Source organism: Lotus japonicus, chromosome 3 (assembly GCF_012489685.1).
Source record: "Lotus japonicus ecotype B-129 chromosome 3, LjGifu_v1.2".
Classification (NCBI taxonomy): domain Eukaryota; kingdom Viridiplantae; phylum Streptophyta; class Magnoliopsida; order Fabales; family Fabaceae; genus Lotus; species Lotus japonicus.
Genome location: NC_080043.1, coordinates 90534657 through 90546464, shown reverse-complemented (window position 1 = coordinate 90546464; position 11808 = coordinate 90534657). Strand labels below are relative to the sequence as shown.

The window sequence follows — 11808 nt, the reverse complement described above, 5'->3', positions numbered from 1 at the left end:
GAAGGTTTTGTGAGAGATGTATATAGATAGGCTTAACTGCTCTTTTGGTCCCCCACTTATATAATTTGTGCGAAAATGGTCCTTAAACTTTAAAAATTACAATTTTAGTCCCACACGTTTACCTCCATTTGCATTTCTAGTTTTCCGTCTAAAATCTAATAGTTTCTGGAATTTCCACAAATATTAGTTCACATCTTCATCTCCAATATCATCACCTCACTAAATCATCCCTGGAAACGTACCCAAACCCAAATGTCATTTAAGAGAAAAATTAGTGACTCTCATTCAATTTGCATAGAAAATTAGAAACCCACAAGGAAAAAACCAGTCCCACAAAACTATAAAAATTCCAAGAAAGATGCAAACTTTGTTTCACCCAAGAGGCTAAAGTAGAAACCCCACAAGGAAAAAATCAGTCCCACAAAGCTAAAATTAGTGACTCTCATTCGATTTCTTCTCTGCTCCGACTCTCCTTCCATGACGGTGTCAACGAAAACGACATCAAGTTCGCTCCTTTCCGTCGTCCACTGCCAGATCTGCGTTTCGATCTTTTGTGGCTTCAAGCATCATAGTTTTTGGGTTTCTTTCCATCAAACACACTGCTAGTGTTTATTTTTCAAACATTCCTTTCTCGTTCTTCTCATGCTTAATTTTGTGATTGTGTTTTTCTTAAAGCTACTGGCTTTAGTCTCATTGCATTTCCATCTACATTCTACATTTTGATTACTTCCAGCACTCTAGTTTTCGACAAAGTGTTGGTTCTGTTAAAGAAATATTCATCTCCTTCTTCATCACATTCATCATGTGTCAATTTTAAATATTAAGGTTTGATTATGGTGTTGTGTTTAGAAATAAGAAATTAAGGGTGAGAATTTCATGTTTCTGGGGATGGTTTAGTGAGGTGATGATATTGGTCAAGAACATGATGAATGTGATGAAGAAGGAGATGAATATTTCTGGAAATTCCAGAAACCGTTAGATTTTTCACAGAAAGGCAACGGAAAACCAAAAGTGCTAACAGATGTAAACGTGTGGGATCAAAATTGCAATTTTTTAAGTTTAGGGACCATTTTTGCACAAAGAGTATAAGTAGGGGACCAAAAGTGCATTTATGTTCAATGCACTTGGCATCTTAGGTAATGTGGATGGGAAGGTTTCACTCTTAGCCTCGTCTTCGTTTGTGCCACTCCAACACAAAAATCATGACAAAAAAATTGATACATCGAAAAATTACTAAACAAACAAAATAATTAAAGAATTTCTCAACAAGAGAATTTCCAAAAAAAACAAGAGAATTTCAAACTCAAAAAATAGTGCATCCAAAATCCACACATCAAGGAGATCCTCGAGAAGATTGCACTAGCGGGAGATCCTCCTCAAAGACACTAGTCAATCCTTGGCCATTTCCTTGCGAATCTCAACAAATTAAAGATGGCCGAACTCCCATTAACAATATTATTTAGATATATGTTTAATTCATTAATTAAAAACATATTTGGATAAAGTCTTCTTAACTTCCTTAATGCCAATTACAAAACTCATTATATTTCTCATAAAAGCTTCATCACACAATTGATAAAGGCATCAAAATTGTTGAGTATGACTCATGTGTAATGTCAAGTGAACACAGAGCGAGGCCGGAGTACGGTTTATGTGTAATATTGTAATCTGGATCATTAGAATCCATATATATGCTTGCAACACTATAACCCTATGATATTGTGAATCATAATCAATAAACAAAACTCTAGCTGCTATATAATCGCAGACGTAGAAAATTTGACCGAACTCCGTGGTTAAAGACTTATGTATTTCTCTCGACTCTAATTCCTTATTCCCGATATTGTGCTAACAAAAATCAATTGTTGAAAAACATTTTAACACGTTCTAAGAAGATATTTATTGTAACTTATGAATAAACGTCATTTTTGGTCTAAATATGGAACAAGTGAACATTCAATCATATTAGAGTACGTGGTTGAACATTCAAATACAATGTATTTTAAAAGTTGAATTTGAGGAAAGAAAGAAGAAAAGTTTTACACCCTCAACCTACAAACATAGTGAATAAAGCCATGCATTACATATGAGTTGCAGCTCACATCACATGAGACGACAACCAGAGTCCTTTCCACCCACAGAGCGATAATGGCGCACATGACATGGCTCAGCTAACACCTGCAAGTTACTTCTATTCTAACACTTCCATCCTCCAACTGAGAATGTATAATGCTTGCTTTGATTTTGTAGGTACCACCTCTATTCCAATTTCCATCATGCTTCACCCCAACATCCATCACTAGCTATTTGGCCATCTACCATTAGGTTGGGCCTTAGATCTTGTACAAAAGAAGTCATAAGACTCAAATTAATACATTTTTCATTATATATTCAATACATGCATACACAATATATATATATATATATATATATATATATATATATTTATTGGGCGTTAAAGAAATTTCTTTTACAAAAATTAAAATAAAATTAAACATGTGATTGTAAGCAAAATTATCACATAATTTTTTTACAAACTATGTAATAAAAATATTTTAAAACTATCATATATAAACTAGATAGTATTATTAATATTTTAATTTATAGTAAAATATTAACACTAAATTTATAAAAATAGTTCTAATTTTATAAAAAAATGCATAATTATTAATTGTCAATGTAGTTTTTTTAAATCAATTGTTAATATAGTTAAACACATGCATGATTTTACAACCCATATTAATTTATAAGGGTATTGTTTTTGTGTATATTTGTTTATTATTTTTCTATTATTATGTAAGTAAAAGGTTTCAAATGTAAATTATGACTTTTTTTGTTCGTGTAAATTTTTCTATTGGTATATTTGAATCAATATACCAAAATCATTTTAATCTTCCAGATGTATATACGCAAACATAAAATACAAGAGTTAATTTCCCGATCAATCCTTTAAAATTATTTGGTATCAATTCTATTATGAAATATTTGATATCATTTTGAATGTAAGATATTACATTCAATTTTTTATATAAAATAATCATAATCATTAAAGAAAAAGACTTTGTCAGCATACATCTTAATAGAGGTGTACAAGGGATGGGTTGGGACGAGTTTTGGTTAACTCTAACCGGCCCTAAATATTGATCGGGTCAATTCATAGACCCTAACCCGTCCCTAGACGCGAAGCAACCCGACATTATGCGGGTCCAATTTAGGACGGGTCTATGTAGGACGAGACCGGGTTGGCCCAAGGGTCAATAAGTTTAAGACTATTTGATACTAATGGTAAAATTTAAAGATAATAACATACTAAAAGAGTTATAAGTTGGAACTATTTTTTAGAAGAAATAACTTGAAAGAATCCAATTCTTTCATAATCTATTGCACTTGAGAGGTTTACATTTTGTTTGATCATTTCTTCACTTGTCTCACATATGCATAATACACACACATGATTTTCTCTTGTTAGAGCATGAAAGTGTCAATAGTTTGACCAACGTTTATTTAATTCATAAGGCAAATGTTAAACATTTTAATTTCATCTACATGGTAAGATAAATTTGAGCACCATGCATCACATTTTAATCATTATAACAAATTAAAATTTTATAAATATATGTGGGACGGGTCGGGTGACCCGAGTGTCAACCCGAACCCGACCCTACCCGAAGTCGGGTAACTCAAAGATCAACCCAAACCCGGTCTCTTTTAATGATCGGGCCGGGTTGAACCCGACCCTAAAGGCTTGGGCCAGGACGGATTGGTGGGTAGGGCCGGGTCTTGTACACCCCTACATCTTAATGGTAGAAAAATCATAATTAACTCTTATTAACTATTCTAATGTCATTAAAACTCATTAAATGTCAAATTAATACAGTAGTGATCTCTCTGAATTAATCTTTGACTATTGTAAGAGGATAAATACCCTTCATACACATGCACACCTAGCTAGCTAAGACAATCAAATGAATCAATCAAATTAAACAAGCATAAAATCTTTAATCAAATCAAACCCATCTCATCCTTAGCAAGCTCAAAATCACATTGACAAGTTCAACAATCATGGAGTTGATGATACGCTAAATTTTGATCATGAGCATCCCCACCACCTTCTCGCTCAATTAATTTCTCACCTTTGCTATGTGATCAGTGAACAACAATTATTGGCCAAAAAGGGTAGGCTTGAATTGAAATGAACCCATATTACTTATCTTCGTTTTATGAGTGCAAATACATAATTGAATTATGATACATAGGCACGAGATAATTCACATACATCTCATTTTTCTTTTTATTTATCATTTTTTATCACATCAAATTATATACTGACTCGTCATTTCTCTCTTTAATCTTTTCTCATTCTAAGTATCAAGACTTGTTGAGTACTCTTTACTCGATATTTTCCAAGTGAATTTATTTTCCAAGTGAATTTTAATAGAATGAGATTTGTTCATAAGTACCACCTCTACTCCACCACCACGTTGTAGCTTATAAGCTATATGGATCGTAGGGTGTATATATGTAGCATTATATATATCATGAGTGATTAAACTTTTGACGATGACGGGAGATCAAAAGCAAAGAAGAAGACAGCGTGTAAGCTCCTCCTTCACTACTTCTCCCTCCGCCTCGCGGTCCCGGCCGTACAGCCTCTTTTATTCTGCAGCACCAACATTGCTTCATGCCCACGTGACACTCCCCCCTTGTCACACTCACACTAGTACTCTTGCTTATTCATCTTTTCTTTTCTTTTCTATTTTTGAGTTTAATATTTGCTATCTCATAGTGGATGAACTTTAACCTACAATGTGAAATCAAATGGCACATCATGAATTATGATTTATATAGTTGTCAAGGGGCAATAGCAAAACGAGTCCCATGCATATAGCGAGTTTGAGTAATGATATACACACGAGTTATACACACCTCACTTCTCTTCCATCTCATTCTCACTCATTTTTGTTTTTATCTCTCTCTGCATTTCCTGTTACATCACATATCCTATCATTTATTTCTCTCTCATTTCTTCACTACTTTCTAAGGTGGAGGTGGAATTGATTGGTGAACAAAACATTAATACACACACCTTACTTTCTCTTCCATCTCATTTTTACATATTTTTCTTCATATCTCTCTCTGTATTTCCTGTATCATCATAAATCATATGACTCATTTCTCTCATTTTTCTTCATCTTAAGCTAAGGTGAAGGTGAAAATCAATTATCAAAGTAACATTATTCACATATAGCCTATTATGGTAAAGGGAAAGGAATGTTGAGGAAATAATCTTAGAGAAGTTTTACATTGCTTAAGATGACAAATTTAAAGAGATGTCAAAGTTATATATTAACACAAGTTCTTTATTTTAAGATGCATCAACACTTGAAGCTTTTATATGGCTTTGTTTTTTTTTTATTACTTTAAAGTATTGTGAGATGTATTTTGATTTACCAAAGTCATGTAGTGGTTGGGAAAAAAGATTATGTGTTGTTAAAATAGTGTAAAAGTTATTCTTTTGTCATCTGTATAGATAATGATTGTGGTTCTCCGAACTTGTAATTTTCATGTTAGATTCATGTTGTGATTGGCCAACTTCTCACATCGTCTAATAGAATTAGAAGGAAGAGAGTGAAACCACTTCAAGGCATGACCTTTCCTCAACATTGAAGGGAAAGTCATGTGGATAGGAGGATCTAAGACACTACTAATAAACAACATAGAGGTGATGAATATGTCAAGATGCTCAATGTGGTCAAAATCACTGGAATATAGGGATGGCAAAACGGGCCAGTCCGCTCTGTCCCGCCAATAGCCCGCCATAAACGAGACAGGTTGGGCCAGCCCGCCAAAAAAGGTGGGCTCAAAATTCTAGCCCACCCCGCCAACGGGCGGGCTAGCGGGCCAACCCATGGGCCACTATGTTAAGGAAATAAAAAATAACTATTTTAGTAGAAAAACCTAAAATAATTGTTGTATTATATTTTTTTCTAAATAATATGAGAGGATGCAAATAATAAAATTCTAACAAAGAATAAAAACAATCTTTTTGACAGTTGATATATATACAACTATATATATATATATATATAAAAGAATGCAAATAATAAAAACATGCAAAAAGACGATGGAAAACAAGCAGCAGTGCGTTTTCAATTTTCACTTCTCCTCAATATCAATTGCTATCCTCTTTGTCTTTGATATTGTAAGATTAGGCTTTTTACTTTTTTAACTTGTTATCATGTTAGGAGACAAAGTAGAAGAGGATAAGAATCCTGAACCACCCACGTAGACTCTCAATCTATCCTCTTTTTTATTTTTTTATTTTTTTCTATTGATTAATTATTCAATTGATTTTGTTTTTAGTGTGTTTACTAAACTTGCACTTTGCTGGGCCGTGAGATAAGAGAATTTTTATGAAAGAGAAAAAAAATCAGCCCAAATCAGCCCTCACCAGCCCACACCAATAAAAAAACAAAACCCGCGGGCCAACCCGTCCCAGCCCGCCTTCAACCCGTTAAATTGCGGGCTCGAACGGGGCGGGTTAAAACTTTTTTTGGGCTACATTTTTCAGCCCCACCCGCCCCAAAACAGTGGCGGGGGTGGCTGGCCCAACGGGCTGAGCCCATATTGCCATCCCTACTGGAATATGGTTTAACATTTGTTGATTTCTTATATTTTTTTTTGAAATTTCTACGAGCATAATTTCCTCCGTGAAGGGATGATGGATATGTGCTAAAAACGAATGGTCTGAAAAAAGTACTTTATGACATAATTATGTTGGGCTTCATCTCTCTCTCTCTCTCTCTCTCTCTCTCTCTCTCTCTCATCTCCTTTAGTATAGCCCATGATGAGTTGACATCTCCATAAAGTCTCTTTAAGAGCAACTCCAACGCTGGGCTCTTAGCCCAGCTGGAGGTTTTAAGAGCCGGCTCTTATTTTTTCTGTGCGTTGGAGAGAGCCTTCAAGCTCTTAGCTACAGTGCAGAGGCTCTTGTGCAAGAGCCCCTGCTTTATGGGCTCTTACATTAAAAAATTATTATTTTCTCTCACATTCATCAACAAGAAAACGAGGGAACAGTAACAGAATGGGAAAAGAAGATGAACAGAGACACAAATTTTACCAGAAATTCATCCATTAACAACCAAAAATCAACCTTTCATTAGATAAAGGAAGAAAATTTCTCAAAGATTAAATTTTTACAATGGAAAAAAAAACAATATAGCTCCGATCTGAGGTCTGTTCTTGCATGTCACCGATCTGCTACTGGAACTATCGATGTAGAGCTTGAAACATTGATCTGGACTGCTATTGCTTTGCATGTGCGACAAATTGGTGGCGGTGAGGGTTGTTTTGTGGTGGGTCAGTGGCGGTGAGGTGGGTTTTGGTTGCGGGGGTGGGTGTTTGGTGGCGGTTAGGTTGCAGTGGTGGGTGTTTGGTGGTGGTCACTCGATTTGGTGGGTTTTGGTGGCGGTGAAGAAGAGGGGAGAAGAAAGGAGGAAGAAAGGGAGAGGTTTAGAGGAAGAGAGAAGAAGAAATGAAGAGAGGAGGAAGAAGACGTGTTTTCAGAGAGAAGGAGAGAGTAGGAGCGGCTAGGGTTTTGGGTGAGGAAGAGAGGAAAAAATCATTATATAGGGGGTGACTTGCTGAGTAGGTCATCCGGCCGTTGTGGACCGGTTCCAAACCGGTTTTGACCGGATGGAGCCGGTTTTTTGCCCGTTTGGGCTGGTTTGACCGGCCTGGCCGGTTTTTTATATTTGGACTATTTTTTTTAAATCATCTTTGGACTCCTTGATCAGCCCAATATTTTTTTTTACTTTCAACCCAAACATCAATATTTAATTATAGTATTAAGGAAATTAAAAGGAAATAATTTAATTTAATTATAGTATTGATTTAGTATTAAATTTTAAATCTAAATTGGGTGAAAATAGATATTATAATTTAATGTTGTATGGTGGGATACGGATGAGATCCTTGTAATAGTAATTTAAGAGCCCATGCATTGGAGCAAAATCTGCTTCAGGCTCTTAGATCTGATGTGGCACATGAATAGTGCAGAATAGTGCTGAATAGTGTATAAGAGCCCAAATAAGAGCCAAGGCATTGGAGTTGCTCTAAATATTGAAATCTACTATCCTTCTTTCAACTTCTAGGACTTAAAATCTCAGCTGATATGATTTCTCGAATTATTGATTTTGGCATTCAAAATGCATGATCAAGTCCTCCATGTTTAGAACATTCTCCACCATTTCTTCTTCATGTCGAGGATGAATTCTTGCAACTTTCACTTCTCGATCTTCCATAACAATGCCTCCTATTTAAGGTTGTTGACATCCTTGCATGGTTTGACAACAGGTACCCACCATCAGTAATGAGAATATATTTATCGATTCTCCATAAACGATACAAATTGTTCTTCCAAAACCTCTAGCTTTGCAAGATAGATGGGCGGAGCAAAGATGCAACATGATGGCAGAGAGTACTTGCAAAAGACACTTTAACGCTCATGTCAGACCAGATAATGTGTATGGAGTATAGGAAAGTCGATAGAATGATTATAGTCTACTTTTCTTTGACATTCAAAACTACATATATACTTGGTGTTCGATAGGTTGCGTCATCTCTTTAATTCTCAGCTGATAACTACACACCTAGGTGGAATAACTAAACTGTCAAGTAGCATGTAACCACCAAACTATAGTTCAAACAAGCTAAATAGTCCGGCTTAATTAGTTAATTAGATTAGTGGAGTCTTAGTCTTCCTCTAGTATGGTCTGAGTGAGATTGAGTCTAACTCATTACATTCGGACTTTAGTTAGTCGGATATCAACTGCAAAAAAAAGTGCAATAAACCGTTGGTGAAGCTAGCGAAAGCACATAGCCTATGCAATAGCAAGAGATAAGACATCTAAAGAAGATGAAGTTGTCACAACCGCTAATCCTACGAAGCGATACCAAAACTTGAATCATACGCGAAAATATAAGCATCAAAATTAACCTTCATCATGTCCAGACAATCAAGATCACGCATAGACAACCGAATGCTTCCTCCAAACTAACCTAGCTAAGCGGGTTTGTTTGCAACCACCAAGTATAGTCACAACACAACATCTCGATACAAAAATTTAAATTCTTAATCAATTGCAAAAGTTCATAACTTTCCCAATTTAATCAATTTTATTATAATCTAAATTGAGCAATTATTATTTATTAAAAATAATTTTATTTGTATAGACAAATTCCTCGCAATCAGGGGCACTAGACTTTGACATATTGCTTTCTCTCGTCGGGTATCTCCTCCTTCATCTTCCTCCTCCGTCGCGTTAGGGTTTGCAATTGCAGACTCACACCTTCCCTTTCTTCTTCCGCGCTTCGCCTACAGACTCCAATTCTCTCTCCATCTTCCGATTCCGTTCGCGAAACCCCTCCGTGTTCCGTCAATTGGTACGCTCTTCTGTTCCCTGCCTTCAATGTACTCTGCACCTTGCATGCGATTTTTTTTCCGGTGAATACTCTGTGAATCAGGAATTTTTCGTTTCCCTTGTGCTGCATTTTGTTTCGTAGTTGAATTTAGTGAACTGGGTATTCGATTTGGTTGGTGGGTTTTCGTTACGTTTCTGTTTGGGAAAAAATTGATGACTTTTGATGTGTGTGCACTATGCATACCATGTTTTCAATTACTGGTTGTTTGGGTGGAATGCTTGAATTTTGATTTGATTAGGAAATTTGCATGGGTAGTTTCTATGGACTGTGGAGCTGTATCGTGATTTTTGTTCATGTTCAGTTTATGTTTCAATTCTATGTAGTGTGTGACTTCTGTAAATGAAGTGACAATTTAGGGGTCAGAAGGAAGATTTGCAGATTTTCGCATGTAGTATCTTTGCTTGATTTTTATATGCTTTTAGGTTTGATGATTTGGTCCTGCTAGTACCTTTAGTGCATTCAGATGCCCTCTATTTACTATAATAGATGTGTATTTTCACTTATTTTGCATGTCGTTGCTCCTTCAAACCTGAACAACTCTGTATGTGTATGCAGTGTCACCCTGTGTGGTTTGTAATTGTGTAGTTGCATCGTTCTAGCTTATAATCTCAAGTCTCAACACTTATTATATCTTACCATACTGTAATTATGGAGCGAGCTCCATAACGAGACCTTGATTTGCAAATATCCTTATTTTCATTTTTTATGACAATTATAATGCTAGTTTAATCCAGCTAAATGTCAATTTAAAGCATACAATTATGGTTAAACCTGTACTGTGTAATGGTCAGAGAATTTAGCTTTTCTCAATGTGCCGTCACTGGATTGGAATGATTTCTAGAATTTTCATGAGAGCAGTCCTGGGTTTGATTCTTACTGCATAGTACAAGATGCATTTCATTAAGGGTGTGTTTGTGAGTTGAGTTTTGGTGGGGAGGGAAGGGAAGAGGCTATGAGAAGTCCCTGACCTGAGAGGGTGGGGGGGGGGGGGGGAGAAGGTTTTGGGGTATCCAAAACCCCCCTTTTAGTTATAATTTTTAGTTCCCCCAAATTGAGGTGTTTAGGGGACTTGGGACTCCCAAACAAGGGAAGGGCTTACCCCTTCCCTCCCCTCCTCTCCTCTAAAAGCTTACAAAGACACCCTAAGGGGGGAATGGTGCTTGCCTGACATGATACATGACATCTTTTATGAAGGGTGGTCAGTCACTCAGTCTAGAAGATTTAGCTTAAGGATATCAATATGGATTATGAATACAACCTGCTTTCATTTCGTTGTGTCAAAAGTAAAGCAAACAATAGTACGTTACTTCATTTTATCATTAATATTGGAATACTGAATTTTATTTTTAATTTGATATTTCATCAATAAAAACTTTTCATCTTGATGTTGATCTTTTCCCTTCCCTGAAGGTATTATGCTAGTAAAATGCATCCATGCTTCACTGTTCGCATGCCTTTTGACATATTTTGTTAAAACATTAATCCATTTTGTTGTTTCAGTAGTCTTTCTAATTTGGTTGTGGATTAAATTCTGAACCAATTTTACAAGTTATGTAAAATGACTAAAAATTACCTCTTCATAATTAACCAATGAGCTTTCATCTTTGGGTTATCAATTTTGGCATCAAGCTTTTATGCATTATCATTAAGGCAAAGCTGCTCTTTCTTCAGGTATATTGGAATCTCACTTGGGCCCTAATTGATGTGTTCACACTGTTAACGGCTGGGTCCAATTCCAAGATGAACAATTCACAATCTGAAAATCATGCAAGTGTTTTCCTTTTTATAAGATTTCTTCAATTACTTGTTATTAGTATATTTGTTGGTCTGAATGATACAAACTACTTGCAGGATGAAGTAACGGTCGTGGGATTTGAAGTTCCCAAGTCTCCTGATTCCAGTTACAGTAATGTCTATACTGGAAATGGAGATGATGCACGGGATCCACCTATTGCCCCTCCACATTTGCAACACCCTTTACTCAGTTATCCCTCTAGTAGAGGAGACACCTCAGGAACTCTTCCATTGCCTCCAAATGTTATTCTAAATCATCTTTTTATTGAGGATGGGGAGTCCCCAAGATCTGTGGTGGCAGTAGGATTCACCCATCGCTTCCGTTCAAAATTTGTTACAGTCGTGCTCTACAAACCAGTCCAAAGAAGGGGAAGTCCAAGCATTTGATCTGCATATTTAAAACCTTAGCGTTGTTGGTTTGTAATGATTTATTGTAGACCTCATATTCGAATTGCAGGAAATGATATTTTAATGAACTGTAGACTGTTTCTCAGTAAATATTTTAATGAACCTTAGATTGATTCTCGCTAA

General features: G+C 35.9%; 1 protein-coding gene across 1 annotated transcript; it reads left to right on the top strand.

Moving 5' to 3' along the window:
* The first annotated feature begins 9241 nt into the window (after nucleotides 1-9241).
* LOC130747249 (SNF1-related protein kinase regulatory subunit beta-3) lies at nucleotides 9242-11808 on the top strand. The gene is made up of 3 exons (XM_057600120.1): nucleotides 9242-9444; nucleotides 11155-11250; nucleotides 11335-11808. Exons 2-3 carry the CDS (start codon nucleotides 11224-11226, stop codon nucleotides 11662-11664), a joined length of 357 nt encoding a protein of 118 aa, XP_057456103.1. The 5' UTR covers nucleotides 9242-9444; nucleotides 11155-11223; the 3' UTR covers nucleotides 11665-11808.

Bases quoted from the DNA above. Each gene is read 5' to 3' on its own strand.
- LOC130747249 (XM_057600120.1), top strand. From the start codon at position 11,224: ATGAACAATTCACAATCTGAAAATCAT. The intron at 11,251-11,334 runs GCAAGTGTTTTC...AACTACTTGCAG, and splicing joins ATTCACAATCTGAAAATCAT to GATGAAGTAACGGTCGTGGG.